The 24,728-nt window shown below is 38.6% G+C and overlaps 1 protein-coding gene across 5 annotated transcripts; it reads right to left on the minus strand.

Moving 5' to 3' along the window:
- Positions 1-1,209: 1,209 nt before the first annotated feature.
- Positions 1,210-23,759, minus strand: LOC6628534 (polycystin-2-like protein 2). Of its 5 annotated transcripts, none has more exons than XR_004304639.2 (8): positions 23,413-23,759; positions 22,707-23,358; positions 21,735-21,966; positions 21,308-21,535; positions 20,447-20,940; positions 20,341-20,391; positions 20,081-20,271; positions 1,210-1,244 (listed from the first exon to the last, which is right to left on the minus strand). XR_004304639.2 is itself a non-coding variant. In XM_032438387.2 (7 exons), exons 1-7 carry the CDS (start codon positions 23,579-23,581, stop codon positions 20,163-20,165), a joined length of 1,935 nt encoding a protein of 644 aa, XP_032294278.1. In that variant the 5' UTR covers positions 23,582-23,759; the 3' UTR covers positions 20,009-20,162. The 5 variants fall into 5 exon arrangements, 1 of the variants encoding a protein (XP_032294278.1); XR_004304638.2 differs by lacking the exon at positions 1,210-1,244 and adding an exon at positions 19,273-19,937; XR_004304637.2 differs by lacking the exon at positions 1,210-1,244 and adding an exon at positions 19,274-19,950.
- Between the last annotated feature and the right edge of the window lie 969 nt (positions 23,760-24,728).

Consider the following 24,728-nt stretch of genomic DNA (forward strand, 5'->3'; position numbering starts at 1 on the left):
ACGGGCTGTAAAACTGTCAAAAATAATGAGCAGTATGACAAAGATGACAACAAAATTTTCGAAATAGACATTTAAAGGCCATAAAAAGGTCAAAATGAAGAAATTAAATTGAGCCGCAACAAGGGCAGGCAACTGACCTCAGCTCGAATGCACGGGAATAGCCACGGCACAGACGAGCACACGAATACACATATGATATTGAAATATCATTACTTTGCCTGATAACAATAGCATCAACATCATCGGCCACATCATCATCATCGGCCACATCATCATCATCATGATGAACAATGTCTGCCTGGGCGGCAACAGCCGACGCCCAGAAACTTTATCTATGTGTCAATTTATATTTGTTCGACGAGCCATTACAATATTTATTATTGTTCAGTCTATGAGTGTGTGTGTGTGTGTGTGTGTGTTGTGTGTGTGTGTGTGTGTGTGTGTGTGTGTGTGTGATGAGTGTGAAGTGTAGTTTGCATGTTTTCGTATACATCTAATGAATAATAAATGCGCCTGGTAATCGTAAACGTAGCTGCACTTTGACCTTTAGCTGCTGTTCGTTGCGTCTGGGTAAAAAAAAATATAAATAAATATATTTGTACTCATCCTTATCGCACTTAGTTGTCGCATTTGTTTGCCTTTGTGTTTATCACTGATTTGACTGAGGGGCGTGAAGCATTTTACTGCTGCTGCTGAACTCTGAACCCAACGCCAACGCCAACACCAGCAACCAACCCCTCAGCCCCACAGACCGCCCGCCACACTCTAACAATAACTTATAACGCCCCTTTGGTTGAGTAAACGATGTTTTACATGCTAATCCACCATATAGTTAAGCGAGCCTGGTCTGTATAATCGGCTTGAAGGCCAGAGCCATTTCGTGTAGCTTTGGTTAATGCTATTGGTCTGGCTGCGTGCTCGTAAGTATGCATTAATTATTTGCATAACTTATAAAAACCGCACTGTGTCTACAAATAGAATTGTATAATAAATAGAGGGAGAGCACTCTCTAATTTTATTTTGATTCTAAATAAATAGTTGTATTTAAATAACTTCTCACTTAATAAATGCCTTTGGGCATTCGTGCTGATCAAGCACATGAGGTCAAAGATATTATACTTATAATCCATGTCTAGTCATAATTGTTATTTCCACTATTTATGTATAAAGATGTATTTGTATAAACATGTACTTACCCAAGTATTCATAGACGCACGAACTATTAATTTATGGCTATGTTTTAGCTGAAAGAAATAAGAAGTAGGAGATGCATTAGAAAACAGGGAAAAGAAAGAGAAAAAGGTGAGTGACAGTGGGAGACAAAAAGAAATTATAAAAATAGGTTGCCAGTACATCACTGCAAGCAAAGCATGAAACTCTGTAAGTCTGCTTAAATTCATGAGAATCGCATAGAAGGGCAACATTTAGGTCTACTTAAGCTCTTAAATTTGCAGCACTGTGGGTGTTAAACTTGAACTGCAGGCCTTACTTGATTTCATGAGAAGCTCATAGAAGGGCTGTATTAAGAAAAACTTTTTTTTTATACACATACATATACATATACACATATTGTCACTCACATATACAAATGTACCAATACCAAATATAAGCTGTATTCGACTACCAATACAACTCGATAACATTTGTAATAAATGTTTACAATCAATTTGTTTAGAATTTGATTTACAGTAAACTGTGTGATTTAACTAAAGACGGGAATTAGTTTCAATTAAGTTACTCACTAGCTTATAAAATTATATATTTAAAGCATAAAAACCTGCCTTTCTTTTGTAGCTTATTAAATGTTTGACATTAATATATTGTATTGTATAAAACTCCAAATGTACAAAGCAAGATGTCAGCTGTGCAACTGGAACTCTGTTGGGCTTAGCAGTTAAATATTGAAGAGCCTTCTCACCAAATAAGTCTCAAATTGAACTAAATCGACAAAGTGTGCTCGCACAGCAAATGCTGCTTAACAGATCCGACCCAATTATGGTCTACTTAAGAAACCATGTGATTTGCATATTAAAGCCACAATATTCCTTTAGGATTTCAGTATCAATTTCAATTATCCTTATAAAATAGAATTTGTGCGCTCGCATGCAAAAAAACGTTGCCTACTTTTGAGCGTCGCACAAAGCTTCTCGTTTTTTTTGTTTAGTCGTTTCTCTGTGAACAGGTCAATCACCAGTCAGGAACCCTTTTTGGCCATTGTTCTCGTTTGTTGTTGTTGTTGTTGTCATTGCTGTTGCTATTTAGTCAACAGCCTTTCGTTTGAGTTTCAGTGTGTTTCGCCTTTGGTTTTTGGCCGCATTTGTAATTTTGTCTTTGACAGCTGAAAAAGCTTTTGTGTGTATATTTTGGTACTGCATTCAACTCGAACCCTGACCCCGCGCACAAGCACCCAACTTTCTGTGTTTCTCACTAATTTGACAACTACACTAGAGCTTACACACACTCACCCACACACACACGCCATCTAAGCACACACACACACACACACACACACTGATGAGCAAACACGCTTGCAAACATTTGCAAAATATTGAAACATTTTTGCCTTTGTCTTTGACGCTTTTTTATTTGGCTTTATGGATTGTTTTACATGCTTGTTTGTTCTCTCTCCCACACACATGCACCCGCTTATTTACACACACTTGCACACAGTTATAGATATGCATATCTATAAATTGTATTTATATGTGTTTGTACTTTATGCAGCCAACAACGATAGCAAAAAAAAAAAATAGTCAAGATATTTGTCATTTAGTCAATGACATTTATTTTCATGTCCCTCTTGCTAGGATTTTTATTACTTCTTTTTTTAAATACCCTGTTTGTGGAATGTATAAGGGGGTTTCCTAATATATGTGTCTAAAAGAGAAATTTATATCTGTTTGTTTGATTTCTATTTACGAGAAGTTGGTTATATATTGATAATATAGAAGGTAATTGATATTAACCCATTGCTTCATTCATTTTCTATGTTATTTTATTTTGTTGGGTGTATTTTCTAATATTTAAAATTCGCATTTCTTCTTTTGCTATTTTTAAAATTATTTAGAATTTGCACATTCTATTTGGCATACTTCTCTACTGTTTACGGGGTATCCATAGTCTGTCATTAGCATGCTTAACTATGCATGATATATGTTGGTTCTTTGTTTTTTCGTATTTCCATGTTTTGTTTCCACAATGCGACAATACCCAATGCTGCTGTCCATTGTCGTTACTTTTGTTTCTGTGTTGTTGTTGTTATTGTTGTAGCTGTTGTAATTGAAGCATGTAATGCAAGCGGGCCCGTCCCCTTGACCTGCACCTAGTCCCTACTAGCTTGTATACGACCCCGCCCCCCTTCACGGCGTTCCCTCTGAACTTGTCACACAAAAGCTTTTGGGAACATTTTGGCAACTGCTGTTCTCGATATATAATGACCTCGAGGCAACAACAAATACAATGCAAATGCTCGACTACAAACGAGCTTTGCCTCTTGGTTGAGTGCACTTTGTCTACATGTAACTATGTGTGACCGATTGTTATTGTTGTTGCTGTTGTTGTTGTTGGTGTTTGCTCAACTACATAATCATCTATTAGTATTTACATAAAAGTACACTTGTTTGCATTTAAGCGGCAAGCGCCAAGCGGATTATGTTGAGCTCTGCCCAATATGGAATCCAAAAAACCCCAGAAAAATACACGCACACACACAAACACGGAGACATAAGCAAAACACATTTCTCTGCGGCTGCAAAAAAATTGTTGTTGTTCAGCAAACGGAAAATAGACTAGAGTAATTGATGTATAAATTAAAAGTATGGCAAATATTGAAAGCCAGTCACCCCTTAAATCTGCATTAGGACGCATTGTGGCCGGCCTTGCAGTCAGGCATAAAATGCAAAAATAAAATACAAGAGAATATCAAACTCTTAGTTTTTGTGTTTATTTAATATTTTTGCTTCAAGTGTTCCGAAGAAAAACACTATGGAATTCGCATGCGGGCCTCATGATTTTTTACTTATAAATACACTTTTGTTTGAGTAGAAATGGGTTTTGTCATCATGCGAAGTGTGTCGCGGAGGGTTGGCGAATATTACCAAAAATTATATATAATAAATATATATTTTTTTTTATTTATTAAGTAAAACAGAAGTCAAAGACATAACTTTTGAGAACGACCGTCGAAATAAGGAACACCAAAATTGGAGCCGTTTGATCGAAATCGAAATGTGGAACAGGTTCGATAGTTTTCTAAAAATGATTACTCATTCAAATTATGTAGGCATTATATCAGTGGAAAATGCCGTAACTTTTCAAGATAATGAAAAATTCAATTATATTGCCAACTTAAAAGAAAATATAAGATTTGATCAAAATTGAAATAAAGAACACCAATCCAATCCGATTCCGAGAATATTGAAAGAAGTTGACATATAGAACAGGCCTAGTGGAAACTGCATAACTTTAAATAGAGAACACAGAGGCTCGGAATATATCAGAAATATGGATACTACCAAGTATGAATATAATAATATGAACAATAACAAACCAAATGTGTAATAAACAAATATATTTACGCAGAACTTAAAACAACTACGGCATAAATTATCGTATGGAAAAGGAGTATGTATCCATAATTATAGGTTTTAATTTCAAACAATTTTAGATTAATTCCGCACTTTCTTCTTCTCTCCCTTATATAGAACACGAACTTTGTCCGCGAACTATGCCAAGCACTTGGACATTGTGGTATGCATCTAGATTAGGTTGAGTCCGAGCCCGAGCCAGGGCCACTGTCCGACAAAGATGCCCCCGGGGGAGGTGACACAAAAATCACAGACAGAGAGCTCGGTTTTAAGAATTTACCAAATGAAGCTGCAAAATTGATAAGCCTTTTGTTCCTATCACACACACTCGCTATCTCTTTCACTCATAATTAAAACAGCGCTCAGCCTATAGATAGTGCACATGTGTGTCTGCGTGTGTGTGTGTGTGTGTGTGTGTATATATTGATATGGATACTATATAGCATGCATGTGGCATGGCTGGCTTGATTATGTTCAGCAACAATTTGCATTTGCTGCAAGTGCTCAATGTCTCAATATCTGTTAGGAAATGCAAATATTTTCCGTTCTCTGCCAGTTCTATGAAATTTAAACATGAATTTTAGTTATTTATTGTTTGGTTGTTGCTGTTGTTGTTGTTGTTGTTGTTGCTTGTCTCGTTTGCGGCAAATGCATTTTAATATTTCAGCATTGATTTGTTATGCAAAAATGTGATGTGTGTGTGTGTGTGTGTGTGTGTGTGTGTGTGCGGCGTCTCACTCAATGCGATTACATTTGGTTTATATATTGGGAAAATTATGCATACGCCGTGTTGGACAGACTCACATAATTTATCATTTATTATTACACATTATTATGCTTATGTTATTTAATTTAATTTGATTTCACATTTCAATTCCCGCACCCTCTCTCTCTCACTCACTCTTGTCTCTTTTTTTTTTGTATATACTATATATATGTCGCAGTGGCTTACGTGCTAAGCTCTGCGAAGTGGCTGCGCCAAGTGGGTTGGGGGGTGTTTTTTGCCACACCAAACATTTTGAGGGTTGTGTGTGTGTGTGTGTGAGTGTGTTGCCGAAATGTCTTCGATAATAGAAAATATAATCAAAGCGCTATAAAAATGACATTTAACATGCGGCGTGCGTCGCCAACGCGTCTCGACTCATCTCTTCAAATGTCTCGCTTCTCTCTGCACGCTTCTCACTGCTGTGCCCGGTTTTGCTGCTTTCGCTTAAGGGGCTGCGCCTTTGGGGTCGCTGTATGGTGTGGTTTTTATTTCATTTCACTTCGTTGAGGGTTGGAACTCAATTTACTTGAAAACGCATCAAACAGCAAATTTTATGAATTTACAACGTTTCGGTTTTTGCCACCCCAAAACTCCCCAACCCTCCTTCCTAGCTATGTAATTTTTTTTTTTTTTCATTTCGGGGTCAATGTGGGGCGACAATTGTCTGCCTGTGTGTGTGCGTGTGTATGTGTGCGTATGTGTCATGTAAGTGTAATAGAAAGCAAAGCTGATGGTTTGCCACTCACTCTGCCCGACTGCAGCCTTCACTCTCGTCTGGTGGGGCACAAAGGAAGCTGCTACAAAACCACAGCAGGCAGGCAGCAGCAGCAGCCGTAAGGCAAATGGTAAAAGTAACCACCGACCAACCAAATGAGTTTCGAGGTGTGAGAGTAGCTTGGGCAAACGCCTTTTGCTTTGATAATGGGCCATTGGTTTGGGGTCTAGCTGTCAGTGGCTTTTCAGTAAATGTGTGTGTGTGTGCATGTGCGTGTGTGTTTGTGTATGAGCCAGTGTGTGTATAAGTGCTTGGGTGTGTGCTCAAAATTGAGCTAGCAAGCCAATGCGCAAAATATTCGTGGCAATCATATCGAATATTTGCAAATTGATTGATATGAAATCTAAAATATGAGCTAGTCAGTCACTTTTTCTTTCTTTCTTTCTATTGACAACCAAATGTGCAAATTAAAGTGACAATGGAGCTGATTCTGGTATTGTGTGGCAATGAGAAGCTGTATTATACATTTCATGAAAATCGAGCAGCATGCAACAAATTAATTATTTGAGAGGTAAGAAAAAACAAGAAATAGAACAATGTGAAGGCAAATAAGGAAAATGAAAAAAGAAGAAATTATATGTTTTATATTCTAATATAATAATTATACAAAAAAAAAAAAATAGATTCAATGATAAGCAATTCATATTTTTTAAACTTTTATGTACAGATTGTCTCCTGTTGATTTAAGACGAAACCTTTTGAGAGAGACATTTTTCAAAAGTATAAAAGACATTGTGGTATTTACCTAACTGATGCCAATCTTCTATATATATATATATATATGTACGATTTCTTTAAATGTTAATGTTAAATGTTAATAGAATTGTTAATTGAAAAACTGATCAATTATGTTAACAAGCAAGGACCAAAACCTAGACTCAAAGAAAAATTTAAGTAGAAATCCAGGGACTGGGTTTGAACCGATAGTTCTTTTTGGCTTGCAGCTTCGATCTATATATTTGTACATATACATATTCTTGCCTTCAAACCTTGCATTTTAAATAAACATTCTATTAGTTTCGATTAGTATATAGTTGGTTGATGGTTGCCAAAGCAACTTTTGTTTTATATGGAAACCCAAACACATGAAATTTAATGGAGTCTCTTAAGTTTTCATTGCGAACTTTTCTCTTTGGCTATTTAAGGAGGAGGCGGCGTCCAAGTTTAAGTGGCATGTGGCGCGTTTTGAGCTGCACGTTTCAAAGAAATGCTCGAACACACCCACACACACACATGACTGTGAGCAGCTGGGTGGATGTGTGTGTGCGTTTGAACTTTGCTGCAGTTGATCAAAAATTCATTTTCGAAAACTTGCCATAAAAATGCCAGTTTTATGTGTGTGTGCCAATGAATGTGAGTGTGTGTGTGTGTATGTGTGTGTGTGCACACACATCTGTGCATTTTTCTCTGCATAGCTGATGCAGGCAACTCTCGCGCAGCGCTGCCAGAGTTGCCATCAGCAGCAACTAACTTGAGACTTTATTACTTAGCCCAGTGATCAGTGTCGTCGTTGTTGTTGCTGTTGTTGTTGTTGTTGTTGCAGCAGTTGTTGGTGTTGCACGTCGCTCTCGTCGACATGTCGTTGACAGCGTTGTTAACATTTTTATAACCAAACTTTATGCGTTGCGCCATGTGGGTGCGAGGATTTGGTTTTTTTGGGCTGGGGTTGTGGGTCGCGCCGCTGATGTTTTATGCACGCACAACATTGCACATTGCTGGTCGCGCACGTTGCACGTGGTAAGTTGCAAGTTGCACATGGGCTAAAGTCAAAGTTGCAGTTAGAGCCGCAACGCTGTTGGTGACCTCGGGCCACATTTAGCGGCTGTCAGGACAGACAGCGCCACGTGGCAACAACTTGGCTGTTTGTGGCGGCTTGTTAGCGAAAGTGTTGCAGTTGCCACATCATGGCTTGATGTCAGTTGTTGTTGCTGCTGCCGTTTTTGACGGCTTCGCGTTGGCACTTTTTTGGCCTATTGGCTTTGATACATATATCATATGTATGGTTTTTGCCGCTGCTGTCCTCCTCCTCATGATCCTCATGATGATGATGACCCAATTCCGTCTGCCTCGTCCGCCCCATCTGCGCAATTTAATTTGCGAAACTATCTGCGTTCTGCAAAGTTTGTCTGCCACTTTGTTGCTCTTGCAATTGCCGTTGCCGTTGCCGTTGCCGTCGCCGTTGTCTGATACTCTGGCTAGGCTTTCCCGCTTGTTGGCGGCATTGTTATTTGCACACCAAAAACAAAAACTATGCAGCCCGCCCGCCGTCGCCCGCACCCGCTCCTCTTACAATTTGGCCTGATGTTATCAGTTCGATCTGCGCATTTGCATGCCAAATGAAGGACAGCCTAAGCGGGGGGGTACGCAGCATCAGGGGTAGGCTATGTAATGTTTGGGTAATGCTTTTTCCTTTTTTTCTTCTTTTTGTTTTTTTTTGCTGGCCATGATGGGAGCCTTGCCACAGCACAAAGTGGCTGTGCATATGGTCAGAGGATGTGGGAAAGAGGCCAAAAGGGTCAAATGCTAAAAATGTGATGGCCAACTGGGGAGCAGGGCTTGCGGCGTGAATGGATAGTGAAGCAAAGGCAATTTTCATGGGCTTGGGTTGGGTTCTTATTTCTCCTCATATGTGGCACGCAGAGCAGAACTCTGCTCTGGCTAAGCTATGCGCTCTTAAATACTCTGCTCTGTGAGCTTCAGTTACAAAATTTCAAAATTGTACAATTAGCTTTTGATAGAGTTTATGATAAAGATAAAAATACTCTTGTTTTTAATAATCATTTATATAAACACCAAAGTTTTCTAAAAGATGGAATATACCAAATACTTTACTTAAAAATAACACTAATTTCTTTGATATACTTATAAAAATATTACGAGAAAGTAAGGATATCTGCGGCACGCCGAAGACTTAATACACTGTAGAACAGTGAAGAAAAAAAATAAGCGAAAATTCTAAGTTTGATGAAAATATACTTGAGAACAAACCCTTTTGTCATCCTACTATGCGACCGATCTTTCCTGTAGCAGCTATGATAAAGGGTATTGATAAGGGTATTCAGGATCAAAGGGGAACTAATAAGTCCCGAATTTGAAAAAGCCTATTTTTTGACTGATCGTGCTTTTGTTGGTAAGGTTCTTTCATAAATGAAAGCATCGCAGTTAAACTTATAAATGTCGAGTTTGGTCAGAATATCTGAAATGTTAATGTTATAATAATTAAATAATTTGTATATACACATTTTAATTTTGATTGCTGATCATATCCGAACCAAAATTAGTTTTTGTCGAGGCGTTCTTCTGTTGCCTACACGCAGAAAAAAATATAGATTAAAATCTACAATTCCTATTTTAATATTACAAACTCATTTCCTTTACACCCCCATTATTTCAGGCGTTTATCCCCTTCTGGTAAAATGCCGGCCCGATGAAACTCTAGTTCAACGACTTGTAATTTCCTGCTGCATATGGTTACAAATTATTGGCGAACCCTTTGGTAAAACAATACTCAGCCAATCGGCCAAATGCAGAGACCATCAATTTTATTTACTGAGCCGCATGCAGCTTTCGGATTTTTGATTTAAGTGGCGCCCCACACACACGCTCCATGTGACAATAACACAGATCTCTCGATGCTGAGCCTCCTGCCCCTCTTAACATTATTTTATGATTAATAAGTGTCTCAAATTACGATTGGCAAAACTTTCGCTCCACAAAAAAAATGTTTGCTCATGACTGAACAAAACATTGTGTCTTTCGAAGGCTGAATACCCTTCATAATTTAGTCGAAACTTAGCAAATGGACATACAATTTAATTAAATATAATAAATGTTTTGTTTCGAAGTCTGAATACACTAATATATCAAAGATACAACTATGAAAATGGGCATTCATATTTTTATATAAATTTAAAATTTTTTTAAAAATAATTTGTCAAAATAAGACATATATATATGTATATATATATAAATATATTACAAAAAATTTTGCGTTCCAATTAAATTAAGATGTTTGTGAAATAAATTAAAGTATTTCTGTAGCGTTTATTAAACAACATTTGATCACCAATTCATGAAATCTTGTAAGAGTATACGAAATACCGTAGCACTTCTCGGATTACAGCATGTGGGCATTGCAATTGTCTGTGTGAAGCTAACTCAAATTAATGTCACGGCAGGTGGGCAAAAGGTGTAGCCGGGGCCACACGGCGTTGGCCAATTAAAAGGCATATTTTTTAATTGCATTTCCTTGCCATGTGTCACACTCAGTTATTATTATTGTTTCCTTTTTTATTTTTAATTTTTACTTTTGTTTGTGTTTGTGTACTTTTGTGTACTTCTGTGTTTTTGCTGTTGTTGTAATTGGTTTATGGGCACACAATATCTGAAATCGAGTCAGCCTCTTTATATATCGATATATATATATATTTGCATCCATGTACAGCATTTATGCTGTATATATCGCACATGACGTTTGCATTTTTGCAATGTTTGCTTAAACTTTTTGTCGAGCTCAATTAAAAGTTGTTTATTTAATTCGTGGCTGCTGTGCGTTTTAATTTTAATTAAATATATATATTTTTTTATGCGCTGCCCGAGCAACGGACAATGAAATGGAATACAATTGAATTTTCAAAGGGGATTTCCTGAATAATACATGTCTCAATCGCAGAGGGAATTTTATATTGTATAGCTGTGTTTGCTTTATGGTTATATATGCATTTTTTAAAATGCCAACTTAGTACCAGAGAGTTCATATTAGTGCAGTAAACCAAATGATGGGGCTTCAAGAAGAAATCATGTTCGATTTATAAATAAAACATATACAAAAGCAAAATCCAGCTTTCAAATCAAAATCTCAGCACGAACTCAATAATAATAATTCTATTTGAATTTTGCTGTTCATTGATGTTTGAAAAAGTCGTTTTGCTCGCTTACATTTTCTAAATATGAATGCAAATGTGCAAATTGTATTTATATTTAAAGAAATGTTTTGCAAAAGATATTTGGCTAAGCTGCTTTTGCAATATTTTTAAATAATTTTTATGAAACTAAGAATTGTCAATAAACCAACCAACAAATATTAAAAGCAAATTCTCAGCCTATTTTGTTACCTTAGTAAAATATTTTAAGAATTTCATATTCGCAATTAATTGAACAATTTTAATTTAAAAGCTGAAAATCAAATTTCATTTTATCTGCATCTGCAGCAAAAACAAAAATGTCGGTAAAATTTATCTGTGAATAATGCAATGCTGCATTAAATTAAATGTTCGATCGTTAAAATAATATGCCTCTCACGTTTCCCTAATATTTTCAGAAGTGGACATCCAAGCGACTAATTGCCATCGACAGGCGAAAGTCGACATGCTCCACATTTGCCATCCGCAGAAGCCAAGCAGTTGAACTCCTCAAGCATCAAGACGGACTTCGCATACCTTGGAGTTCATTTTAATCGCAGGCTCACATGGAAGGAACACAGCAGCACAGTATGCTACACCCTAATAAGAGAATTAAATAGACGGACAGACAGATGTACAGACGGACTGATGATGCAGATCAAGAATATATAAATATACATAATTGGCGTCGGAGATGCTTCCCTCTGCTTGTTGCATGCATTTGCACAAAAACATAATATCCTTTTTATGTAAACATACAATAATAGCATTAAATATAATAAATATACTAAGATTTTATGTTTTTAAAATATATTAAAAAATAATTAATTTATATTACTACATGTTGCAATGAGTTGATATAAAATTATTTAAATTTATTGTACGGTCATGTTGAAAGCTTTTTGTGAAAATATCAATTTTTTGCAAGAAAAACAAGTCTGTTTTCGGTGCAAGGCGTTTTGAAAATAGCCCGATTTCCCACTAACTGGCAACTGCAGCATCGAGTAGTCAGTTTTTTTCTTTGTAAGAAAATAATCGTGGTTTATTAATACAATAATATCACATTGAGCCCACACAAAAGTTGGAGCTTCCAGTGTTACAGGCGGCCTGGTGGGGAGATGTCGCCACACACTTGAAAGACAAAAGCCAATGTATGAGAATTATGAAAGCCGCTTCTCAGTCACATTCCAATGTGGCTATCGTTGTCGTTGTCGTCGCCAAAGATCTGCAGGCAAGCCAAAATAAAAGCCAATCTTAACTGACGCCCACGCGACAAAGGCCCGAAACGAAAGGCCCAGACGAAGACGACAAGAGTTGAGAAAAGATGCGTTTAACTGTAAGATGATGGTTGGGTCGGGTTATGCCGCCGCTCCTTAGGCCCGGCCTTTTGTAGTAATATCCAAGGCAAATATCTCAAATTTCAATGCACATTTTGCGAAGATGAAAACGAGGCAAAGAAAAAAGCAGCGAAAAAAAAAATAAATCTCGGCCGGCCTGCTGGCACACATTTCGGCATAGTCGACGAGCTGAGCCCAGCCCCAGGAAGCGGCCCCGTCTGGAATTGGAGCCGTGACTGCGTTTTGGGACTGAGAGTATGAGAAGGTTCTCAGTCTGAAGGGTTGTGTCCGTCCTGTTGAGCGCAACGTTGGCTCGTCGTGTGTGCCGCCCATCAAACCCAAACAGCTAAAATGGTAGGAAGTCCAAATGTATCTTTGTATCTCATTTTGAGTATCTCTAAATATGCACGTGTGTGTTTGGACGAGTGAGAGATGCATGAGTGTGTGCGCATGTGTTTGAGCATGTGAAACCGCAAAAAAGGCAAGTAGCGAATGCATTGAAACTGGCTTCAAAACTCGACTCTGGCCTCACGGCTCACTTAGTCATCAACGCAGAGGGAAACCGCAACGTGTCCCATTTAAGAGAGCCAAGAGTAAAAAGATAGTGAAGTGCTGCGTACCCCAATGGTCATAAAGCAACAGCAACAGCAACAACAACAGCAACAGCAATGCCAGGCGATATCCTTGAGTGCCCTGGCCAGTTCCAGTGCCCTGGCCATAGCCAGTGCCAGTGCCAGGCCATTAGCCGCAAACGAGAAATGAAGATTATCTAAAAGATACATGCGACGACGTACGCTGGACGATGGACGATGAGCGCAGCGAGCCAGTTTCATTACAACGAAAATTTGTATACCCTATATGCTACCTAAATTCTCATCGGGGGTTTACACTGTACAACTATGCCAAATAGAAATAGCTTGTCTAATAGCTACGTACTACGGCAAGGCCATAAAAGAAAGAACCGAAAGCGCTTCGGGTTACTTTTTTATATATCTAACATATTAAAAAACATATCGCTGTCTATATCAAGAAGTGTATTAAGCTAGGATCTGAATATTTAGCCTTGGGGATTGCACATATCAAATGCATGCAAACTTACGTTAATGATATGAATGTATAAGTAATATATGTGGACATATGTATGTGGATTCACCAATCAGAATCTCATTTGAATCTAATATGTCCAGGCTTGTCTTGGGTTGTAGTCCAATTATCTCAGCATTTAATAGAGCTCGAACTAGAATATTCGGTGGGCTCTCAGCTACCTAATTGATTTAGAAATCGGTGCTTATTTTCTTTTATAAACAAATTCAGCCGCTTCATGATACAATCACATATACCTTAAAGACTGAGAGCTTAATTCAGCAAACAACTTAGAGGACATTAGTACGAAAAGGTTTAAAAACTTGTTCTCATTTGATCAGATTTTATGCTGTTTAAATGTACACAAGACAGCTCGGAATATATCGATCTAATTAGGCTGTGCCCAATAGCATTAAACTAACAAACTTAGGCGCCTTAAAAACTAGGGTGATGGGTGACTTTTATAACTGCATTCGAATATCAAAATTAGTTAGAAATTGAGCGCCAGCCAACAGTCCATGGCAAATCAATAAAAAGGCATTAGTCAAACGATTAATAAATATTTGATGCAGCAAAGTGTGTCGCAAGTTGCAACAAGCTGGTTAAATAGAATGAGAATGCATTTGGAATGCAGGATATATCCCAGTTGAGCAATTGTAAGTAGTTGACTGTTATTTGAGTTTTTCTCTTGTTTTGTTTGGACGCCTTTGTCTGGGCATCTTGCTAACTCGGCTGGTGTCCGAAATGTAACTTATGCTGCAGTCAAAAGCTGATGGCTATGAGCCGCCTGCATTTCATTTCACATGCATTAGTCGGAGAGGTGGGGCCTGAGCATGGCTCGGCATGGGCCAGAGCCGGAGCCTGGGCTTGGGACTGGCGCGAATCGGCTTTTGTGGCCTAGCATTGGAGGCGCCATTGTTTGGCATACTTTTCATGCAACCAACACACACTCACACTCACACACACACACACACACACACACAGATACACACATGTAGTTGCGCCTAGTTTTCGCATAGTTACAGTTACTGGCCGCCAGGCAGACAATGGCATACAAAGGCAACAACTGCAACAATGCTGTTGCCGCTGACGAGGATGATGAAGATGATGATGTTGCCAGTGGAAGGCCATCACAATGCATCGAACTGATTGTTGTTGTTGCTGCTGCTGCTGCTGCTGCATTGCATAATTGTTTTATTAGCTACATTTGCTGCATTTGCCTAAGCCAAAATCCGTGCCCACAACTCGCACTCGGTGTTTTGTGTGTATTTTGTGTATCTTTCAGATACTCGTACGTGCACACCCACAGCCTTGTGGCTTTGTTTTGGCCCCAACTGCTTGCAACAGTTGCACACAGTACGCTTCCCCCCTCTCCTAGTCTGTGTGCGTGTGTGTGTGTGTGTGTGTGTGTGACTTGCATAAAGAGTAGATCAGGTCATAGGTAACAAAACATTGAGCACAGCAGCATTTTTATAGAGCTCTCACATGGAAACAAGCAAAACAATATTCGCATTGATTGCTCTGCGACAATGTTGCGAATTTAACGAAGAATTTCTTCATCTAAAACAGAAATGTTGCTTTTTGTCTTCAATTGTACATATTTGCCAATATCGAGTGCATTTCTGGTTTGGTATTTTGCACTACAGATTGTTTAAGGACTGACAGGAAAATGCACACATAATTGGTAGCCGAAATAAGTACGTATGTTTGGCATAGAATGCCTCTAACGAATTATTTCATTTGAGCTTTTTCAGATTTTAACAAAAATAAATAAAATAAATGAACATATGACATGCCTAATACTTTAAATCATCTCAGTTGAATTCAGAATTTACCAATTCCTGAGTTTTATTAAGAAATCTTTAGAGAAATATATAAAAGACAGCTTTGTAATCTGTAACTTGTTAGCATTACAAAAATGTTATGGCAAGCTGAAATATAATGCTTTTCAGTTGTACTTTCAATAAATTGTTACTCAAACACAAGTAAACAAGGGCAATTTTCAGACAGGCGAATATAAAATACCATTGTCTCAGAAATACCAAATTTAGTGTGCATATACTTTATTGCAGATTCCGGATAAGTATGGGAATCATCTTATATAGTAGTCCGATTAATTAGGTGTCTGCAGAACTCCTGAGGTTAGTTAATAAATACTGAAAAACTAAAATGTTTTTCATAATATATATTTTGAATTATTGCTACAGCGCTAAACTGAGAGACTACTACAGTCAGTTATCAAATCAACTGTTGAGAGCAGAAATCTTCAAAATGTTGCTCCAAAATCGTAATACCCTTTGCATTCAAGCACAACACTTGCTAATGCTGCCCAGTAATCTGTAGCTCCAAGCTAAGCGAGATAATTTAATCCTTTTAAATATTCCGAATGGCGTTTCCTTTCAGCAATTGACTTGGCTGTAAGACCGTGAATACATTGTATTTGATTTTCCGCTAAGAAAAACCTACTTCAAACTATTGATAAACTGTTTTGTAGTGTGCAATCAATAATGGATTGTTACTCCCGCATCTCGGGCTTCCGGCTGGCAATTTAACTTGGCTCGAAGGCGATTCAAAATTTGATTTATTGCAGCGGAGCGCAGTCCACACACAGACAGCGACAGAGGGCCAGTTAATCGAGTCAGCTGTTGTAGCAGCTACTTGCAGATACATCTATGTATCAGCAGCAGTGTATCTGTATCTTGTAAATTGTATCTTGCAACAACCCTCAATGTTGCAGCGCAGTTGATGTGCGCTTGATGAATAAAAGGCATGTAAAATAGCTGTTACCAAGTTAAGTAAATAAGCGGCTATCTGCTGTTGCTCTGCTGTTGAGCACCGATAAAAAAAACACACACACACACACAGTAAATAACAGCGGCAACAACAATAACAACAACCACATCGCCGGCTGCTGCTTTGATCAATCAACCGTCAAAATTATTGCTGCATGTGCCCCGTGCCAGCTTCAGTCCCAGCACAGGCGGGAGCCGCGGATGCAATTATAAGCATTTCCACGTGCCGCTTCATTGGAGCTCCGCTCGCGGCCCGACAGTAGCCGTTAGTTAGTTCCAAGACCCCGACTCCGACTCCACCACACCCTCATCACCACCCCCCATCTCCCCGCTCCATCACTAGTTCTGCCCCTATTTCAGTCGCTGTCCACGGTTAAATAGAAATTTATTGGCCACTGGCAAACGCCCGCTGAAATGAAAGCTAATCGAGTGTGTGTGTGTGTGAAAGTGTGTAAGTGTATGCACTGAGAAAAATTAACTTACGGATCTGAACTTAATGAAGTCTGCACCATTTTGAATATATGCGTGTGTCAATGTGAATTCTCTTATCGCAAATGAAGTCCAACTTGAAAATGGCTTTGAGACCAGGTCTAATGATGATTATGTATCTATATAAACTCAATAACCAACATTTAGCTATGTTTTAAAATTACAGTTTACGTTTTACACCTTCAACCCTTACAGATTGTTTGTTTAAGATTAAGAACTAAGGACGTATTGGACATACTGAAAGGTACCCGACAGTAAAGGTATATCAGACCATTTATTTTTTGCCAGAATTAACTATGTCTATCTGTATAAACACGTTAATCTTATTCTTTTAGTTTGGAACTGAAGTTTTCTTATTGCAGTTTTTACAAAGTCGAAAATCTATTTTGGGATATGGTTTAATGCTCTAGACTGTTGTCAATGATTCCACAAAACTGAGGCTGAAAAACAGGCTAAGCTTTTACTTCATTTAATTACTAAGAATTTGTTGCTTCGCTAATAAGCGAACTTATATTATTTATGTCTATTTTATTCAGTTAAATGCTTGACCTAATAATTAATTATTAAAACAAACTTGTTAAATCTGCACTTTTAAGTTTTCTCACATGTTTGTTTGCCTAATGCGTGTGGGCTTAAACGGCAAAGGGCATATCGCGTCGTGCTGTGCGTGGGTCCATTTAGTAGTCATCACTTATCGCAGTTGCAGTTGAAGTTGCAGTTGCAGTTGTTGCTCAAGTGGCCACTCACATGTGCAACAGCAACAGCAACTACGACAACGACAACGGGTACGATGACAACATGGGCAAGAGGAGGGACGTTGGCGTTAGGCCTGCGTCTGGGCTGGTTGTTATTATGCGCCCAGCGTGGCGCATAATGCAGCTAATCTGGGGAATTAGGTAAAAAAGCTGACAAAAGGCAAACAAGCGACATTCAAGTGGCTGTTCCTGATGTTCCAGTTGCAGCAGCAGCAGCAATGCAATTTTGTATCCTATTACGTAAAGTAACTGTCAAGTCGTTTAGGCAGCTGGACGAGCACAGCAACAACAAAAAACAACAAAAAACAACAACAACAACAAGAACAGCAGCTCGGAGTGACTCAGAGCGCTTATCTGGCAGGCAAATGTCCCTTTTTCTCTGTGAAGGATTTACGCACAAAGGAAGCGCAACGGCGAGGCAAGACAGAAGACGGTTCAGCCAAAAGTAGCTAAGCGAATTAAAAAAGTAAACTCCAAGTAAATTAAATAAAAGACAACAGCACGAAGACAGAGAAGCACAGCGAGAGAGAGAGAGAGAGGTAGAGAGAGATTGAGATAGAGGAACGAGGCCAAGAGAACTCGGCTCTGACTGCTGATAACGCGCTAAGCCCGACGATGCCGTCAGCAACCGCAGCGAGAAAAATGTTTTTAAAAATGAAATCACTTTTAATGAGTCATTCAAGTGGCAAGAAGAAGCCGGGCAGCCAGCTGGGAGCAGGGTACGTGGAGCAGGGGGAGCGGCTGTCGGACGGCCAACAGAACTTGCCACTTGCCACACAACTCCTAGAATGAAAATAATCATTTTTACAGAGCAGCAAATAACTTAAAAGCAGCGCAAAGAAAAAAAAAGTTAACAGAACCGACTAATAAATACCCTTATCAATATTTACTGAGCCACAAAATGAGAATTATTGTGCGATTTAAACGTAAAACTTCACCGTAAAACAAATTCCTTTCTCGAAAGTGGAAACAACCACTAAAAGAATGACAATTTGAATACAAATTTAGTTGGAATTCGATACAACTTCAACTTGTTTTGTTAAATAATAAGTAATAGTGTATTCTAAAGAGTAGTTCATATGCCACAATTGGATATCGGCATTAAATCTGCTTACTAGCAACACAAAGGAGGAAAAACATGAATATGCATATATGTATGCTTAACTTTGGGAATATGCAGTTACACATTATGTGCGACAAAATGTTAATGCACGCTGTTAGTGTATGAAAAGGATGGCAAAAGCAATAATAATATCGCGCCGTGGATGTGGATGCTGCAGGAAGCGTCAGTCGCCAGTTGCAAGTTGGCAACGCCGAAGCCAAAGCCAAAGCCGATGCCACCGCCGCCATCGCCGAGGCAGACGCCTCACAGGAAATCACCAGCATGCCTGGCAACGGGCAACGAGAAGTGGCATCCTGTTACCGAGCGGCGCATGGAGCAACAAGTTGCTCGCCGCCCGCTCAGACTCCTCCGGCCATTTTACTTTGCTCTCCATTTTATTACTAATTTCTTTCCTTTTTTTTTGCTGTTTTTTTGTTTCTGCCTCCCTGTTATACCCTGCTTCAGCTGTGCATGGGTATGTTGGTTTTGTGGAAATGTAGGCAACAGACGAAAGGATATGTTTCAGAATGTATTAGGAACGTTTGTTCCGGATCAGGATGATGCTGTTTCCGGTATATTGAAAAACATTGTTTTTGAGACATCAAATAGTTTTCGTATACACATTTAAAAAAGATCGGACAATGAAAACCGAAGATAACCAAGAATGCATTTACTATGGGAGTAGGGGCAGAAAAGCAGACAGTTCGTATGTGTTTATTTTTTGAGCATAAAGTTCGAATATATGTAACGGCAGCTGGATTCAGGGTATATTCTAGTTGGCCAATCTTCACTCGTACACTTTTGCTAGCTTTTGTTCCTCTTTTGTGCACAGTTTTGCAAATTATAACGACAAGCAAAGTCAGAACTGTCCAGATGGAAACGAGCGTCCAATCGGCACTGGGCGAAACATAGGCAGTGGGTTGAAGGAGGGGTAGGGGGATGAAGTTCGCTCCACTTGACGACTGGTCATTAAATCAGACGAAAGGACAACAAATTGTTTAAACATTATTTGCGCTTTCATATTTCAGTTTGTGCGGCATTTCCTTTTCCCGTTTCGCCCTTTTACCATGCCCTTTTATTATTTTATTTCTACTTATAAGCATTATGGCACATAAACAGGGATTACAAAGCGCATAATGAGCTCTCTAGTGCAGCGCACAAAGGCGGGACAGAGTGGAGGGATTGCAGGTTACCAAATTGAAATTATAAAAACTTCCGCTTATATAAAAAGTTAATTTCGTTGTTAGACGCTTGTGATAGGGTGTCGCTATTCTTAAATGAAATTCCTCCAGTGAATCTGAACTTTTCCTAATCGGTCTAAGGGCTTATCGATAGATTTCTTATGCAGCGCCTTTGAACAAGTACTTGAAGTCAATTTATTTGTTATAAATGTTTCAGTTACGTTCATTCAATATTCCCAAATGATAAATAAAAACAATAAATTGGTTAGTATTTCTTAGTTAGGTAAATAATATTTAAAGAATTCGGAATTACCTCATATAAAATTTGGGCTTCCTAAAAAGAGATTGGGAGCTCTCATTGTTGATTAGCTAAGCTCCTCTTAGGTCAGAAATATCTATGTTTGCTCTTCGCCTTGTTCGCGGAGCAATGTGTTATAATAGCCAATGAGGCGCTTCAGCACTGAGCCAGTTACCTCTTCCAAAGCTTTAACGCGCTTTGCAGCACTGCGAAAGAGTGTGGTAAATTGTATACATTGTTGATATCCTAGTTGGCGATTAACGACAAACACCCACCATTCCATGCGTCTGGGCAGGTATTCGGTCTGTGTCAGGGTGACCGGATTTCTGCAATAAACTAATATTGAAGTTTGGTCTTAGGGAAGCACCTTGAACGACTCACTGGAGCAACTGCCGGCGCATGGCAGCCCGCTCGGCTGCCTCTTGGGGATCGATGCGCTGATCGGTGGCCAGTTCACTTCGCATGTCCTTGTCGTGCTTTGCGCGTTTCTTGCGCTTGCCACAGAAGATGTAGTAGATCATATCGTACAGACTCCGGAAGAACAAACGAATGATGAGACCCAATTTGGAGGCGCGTGTCTTCATAGAGGCTTGAATCTCGTCGTATGTGCAGTTGATGATGGCCAGGAAGGCAAACAGCAGCAAGGCATACACAATTATTACGAATGAAATGAAATAAATCCCGGTTTTCATCTCTTTAACCTTGAAGCTATTGAACCTGAACTCGCCCACCACCCATCTCACCATGGTCAGCAATGCAGATGATAGATTGTAAAACTGTTTATCGATGTGCCCAAAAAATGTCATGCCACACTCGGCGTACGCCATGCACACGGCAATGAACATTAAAAGAAAGCCAACCATTTCGCTGGTGCTCTGGAAAAAAATAAGAATATATAGAAATATATATTTGTTATGTAGAAGAGTATAGAAATAATATTTTCCTTTAACTGTTTTAATTCAGAAAAAGTCCAAAATAAATCCGGTTTATAGATAAACACCTGATTTAACTACAAGCTACGCGTCAAATACAGAGTATTGCTCGTTTAAATTAAAATCGATATTATACAATTTTGATATCTGATTAAAACCCTTCACAAGTTATTTTATCGGCATGGTGTATATATGCCTTAGTAAAATTTAACTTTGTAAAGGCTATGCAATTATATTCTCTTATCTTTGTGCCTCTATTTATATGCATGAAAGGTGTAGATAAATTGCGTTTATTTTCAGACTCACGCACCTCACGGACGACATTCACAAATATAACCAATGTCCGATTAAAGACCAAAAAGCTCAATATACGAATCCAGGCCAAAAAAATAGTGAGTGCAGCTATATTGTTGTATATGACGGCAAGTACAGAAGCCCAGTCAAGATTAATATATTTATCGGATGTCTTTACAATATTCATGATTTTGTTAAAATAGAAGAAACGCATCACTTGGATCAACAGCATTATGTATGAACACTGAGGGATAAAAGAAGTCATCAAAAAGAGGATCAATTAGCAGCTATCCTCGGGCTGCCAATGTCTTAATAGGAATATTAAATATATATATATATATATTTATATCTGGTAAGTGAGCAGGATAAATTGATATCCTCGTGACCAGGAATTTAAGTTATACAACTTAATAAAATGTATATGTACTCTTTGAATCACTTACCAAATAGCATGTAAAGTCCGCTAAATTGATCGTATTGCGGATATATTTACAAAATCCAGTTTTCTTTATAAGTCGAATCTCTCTAAAGGTAAACAGCACGACCATCAGATAGTAGCTACAGACTACAATTTGTATAGCCCAGTTGGAATCGGTAAAGAAAGTTTCCTGTCGCAGTGATCGCAAAGAGTAGCTGGGTACAAGTCCACCGGTGGCTGGACGCTCTACCGTTAACCTGTGTGCCGGGCATTAAATTTAATTACCAAGGATAATAAAAGCAGGTGATAAAAGTCTTCTGCAACCTGCCGCAGCTTAAATACCCTTTAAAATACTTTTGTAGACATTCGACTTACGACTTTGCAGATATGTGAGGGTAGTAAAGAAAAAAAATGAAAATATCTTTTCTTCCTAAAAAACTCTTAAATATTGAAGTGCGATCATAGATATTAGAAGCATAGTTAGAATAGTAAATGTAGGGTTTGGTTAAGATGTTAATAAAGATGTTTTCCATTCAAGTAAATGGTTTTTAACCGATCAACCGTGTGACAGCCATTCGTTATTGTGGTCCGACCCGGTACTAACATTTATATTGCATGATACAGACGGATGAACCTGTGAAAAGATTCAGGACGATTTCTTTCAATATGAGAGACTAGTTTGCATGGAGACAGGCGGACAAACGGAAATGGTTATATTAACTCGGCTGCAGATGCTGATCTAGTTCAAATTTTACCCATTTCCGACTAACTACGATATACAGCTTCTTAAATCAATAAGGCAAACCATTTTCGTTTCGTATAGTTACACATTTTAGGTCTAGATTGAAGGGAAGCAGACAAACAGAGGAGTTAACTAAATCCAGCTAGCTGTTATACTTAATCGTCTGTCACTGTTATAAAAAAGATGAATTTTCATAACTAGAGTATTCAAATAAAATTATATCGAACAAAGACAAGCTACTTTGCTTTTGCTTACTTGACGCTCTCGAGGAGGCGAGTGTTAACGTGAAACAAACTGAGCTCGATTAGGACAATCCGTGTGGAGCGACCGATCCATTTGGTGTCGCGTAAGTGTTCAACCAGACGAAAGTTCAATTCATTGTCATAGCTGAGGCTCTTTATATAGCCGGCACCCAAATAGACTTCAATCTCGCCAACGATCGGCAATGCACCGTCCTTCCACATGCTGGCCCACTTGGTGCCGCGGTAGTCCGTGCGGCGCTCATTGGACCACGTGTAGGAAGCATAGCAGGTGCCCATGTGTTTGGTGAAGGGGGCACACTTTCTACAGTGACCACTCTCTACCATAATCTGTCTAAAACGTGGGGGTCCGAGCAGCACATTTCCATGCAGTATGACTCGATTGTAGACGTCACCATAGATCCCATCGAACTGATTTGTCTCATTGGTGAACTCCCAGATGGACTCTTTATCAATCGACTTAAAGTCGCCTGAATCGAGCAATGGTAGAAACGTGTACAGAACAAAGTCCCAATACCTATCCAAAGAGTCAATATCCGTAAATTTGCTTATCAATCCAGGCTCCATTGGCACCCGACGACCTATTACCTGCCTGTGTATAGCATCGTTTAAATAGTACATGGGAATATTGTTGGTTGTCTGTGTCACTGCAGGACGAGGCTGGATTATTCCTACGCTAAAGATGCCAATTAATCGCTTACCAACTGATGCCAGTGCCAGAAATATTATATAGATAAAGAAATTCAGCACAGCTCGGCGTGCCTCTCTAATCGAACTGTATCGTATTCTCTTCGAGCTGTCAACCATTTGCATCAGCCGGGCCCACCTGCCCCTTGGTTTCGGAGGCTCATACTCGTTTAGGCTTTCCATTTCATATGAATTTTAATACAAATTGAAATGTAAGTATTAGAAGGTTCTCGATTACGAACTGCGTTCTGAAAAATACAATTGAAAGCTCTGGGCAGACACACACCAACTGATTAGAATATCAAAAGCGACTTTTCCCAAAAACTATTAAAAACTATTGTTTCACATTTTTCCATGAGTTGGGATGGAATTACTGATATCAGTCAGGTAAATTTTGTCTGATTATGGATCCCTACTCTCAATTTGTATTCAAAAAATTTAAAAATCGATGGCTTAAAAAAAGTTGGAGACCTAAAAACGATTTGTTTGAAGTCAGCCTTTCTTGATGATTTTTTGGCATATATCGGCCAAATAATGTCCGATTTTGGAATTTTATACCAATTTGTACTCGTAAAGATCAGTACTATCGATTGACATTAAAATAATGAAAATCTAAATTTTGACCCAAATCGACTAAAAATCACGTTTTTTTTTCTTAATCGGGGTCGGTTTGAAGACGATTGACCAAATCTTTGGCCCAGCAAGAAGGAATGTACTTTTCGAAAAGTGTGAAACTCCACACAAATTAAGTTGAACAAAGAAATTTGACAATGCGATTGGGGCTGATCGTTTTTCGCGATTTTTCCATGATTGCACGTGGAATTTCGCAAAACCCCATTTATCACAAAAGGTAACTACAGTGAAAACATTAGCTTTGTAGCTCTTACGGTATGGGCTGTGGGTTGATCATCAATTAGTCAGTCAGTCAGGAACTTTACATACAGAGATGAATGAAAATAGCTGCTAATCGGGCTTGAATTGAAACGATAGTCACCTATTTAGGGTAGAGTTCAAATGTAGCCCGCATCTTGTATATGAAAAAATTTACAGCTTGCAATTTTCTCAGTACAACGGGCAATTGTAAATTGATAACCGAATTGTTTTATTAAATGTTTGAAAATATATGTCAAAATGGAAAAAAACACCTTATGTGAGCGGAAATCTTGGTTAAGAAAGCTTGATGCAAAAGTTGATTCAAAGAACCTCACCACCAGGAACTTAATCTGTTTGTTGCTGCCCCTTTTTAATACATGCGTTGCACTCTGTTTTCGTGACGACGATAGTTCACTATAGTTAGTGAACTTATCTAATGCAACAACTATATAAAAAT

This window comes from Drosophila virilis, chromosome 4, assembly GCF_030788295.1.
Source record: "Drosophila virilis strain 15010-1051.87 chromosome 4, Dvir_AGI_RSII-ME, whole genome shotgun sequence".
Taxonomy (NCBI): Eukaryota; Metazoa; Arthropoda; class Insecta; order Diptera; family Drosophilidae; genus Drosophila; species Drosophila virilis.

Excerpts from the sequence above, each read along its gene's own strand:
- LOC6628534 (XM_032438387.2), bottom strand. The coding sequence starts at position 23,581 with ATGGAAAGCCTAAACGAGTATGAGCCTCCGAAACCAAGGGGCAGGTGG. Across the intron at positions 21,967-22,706 it reads CGCCTCCTCGAGAGCGTCAA|GTTAACGGTAGAGCGTCCAG; the intron begins GTAAGCAAAAGC and ends CCCGGCACACAG. Across the intron at positions 20,272-20,340 it reads CTGCCCAGACGCATGGAATG|TGCTGCAAAGCGCGTTAAAG; the intron begins GTGGGTGTTTGT and ends ACTCTTTCGCAG.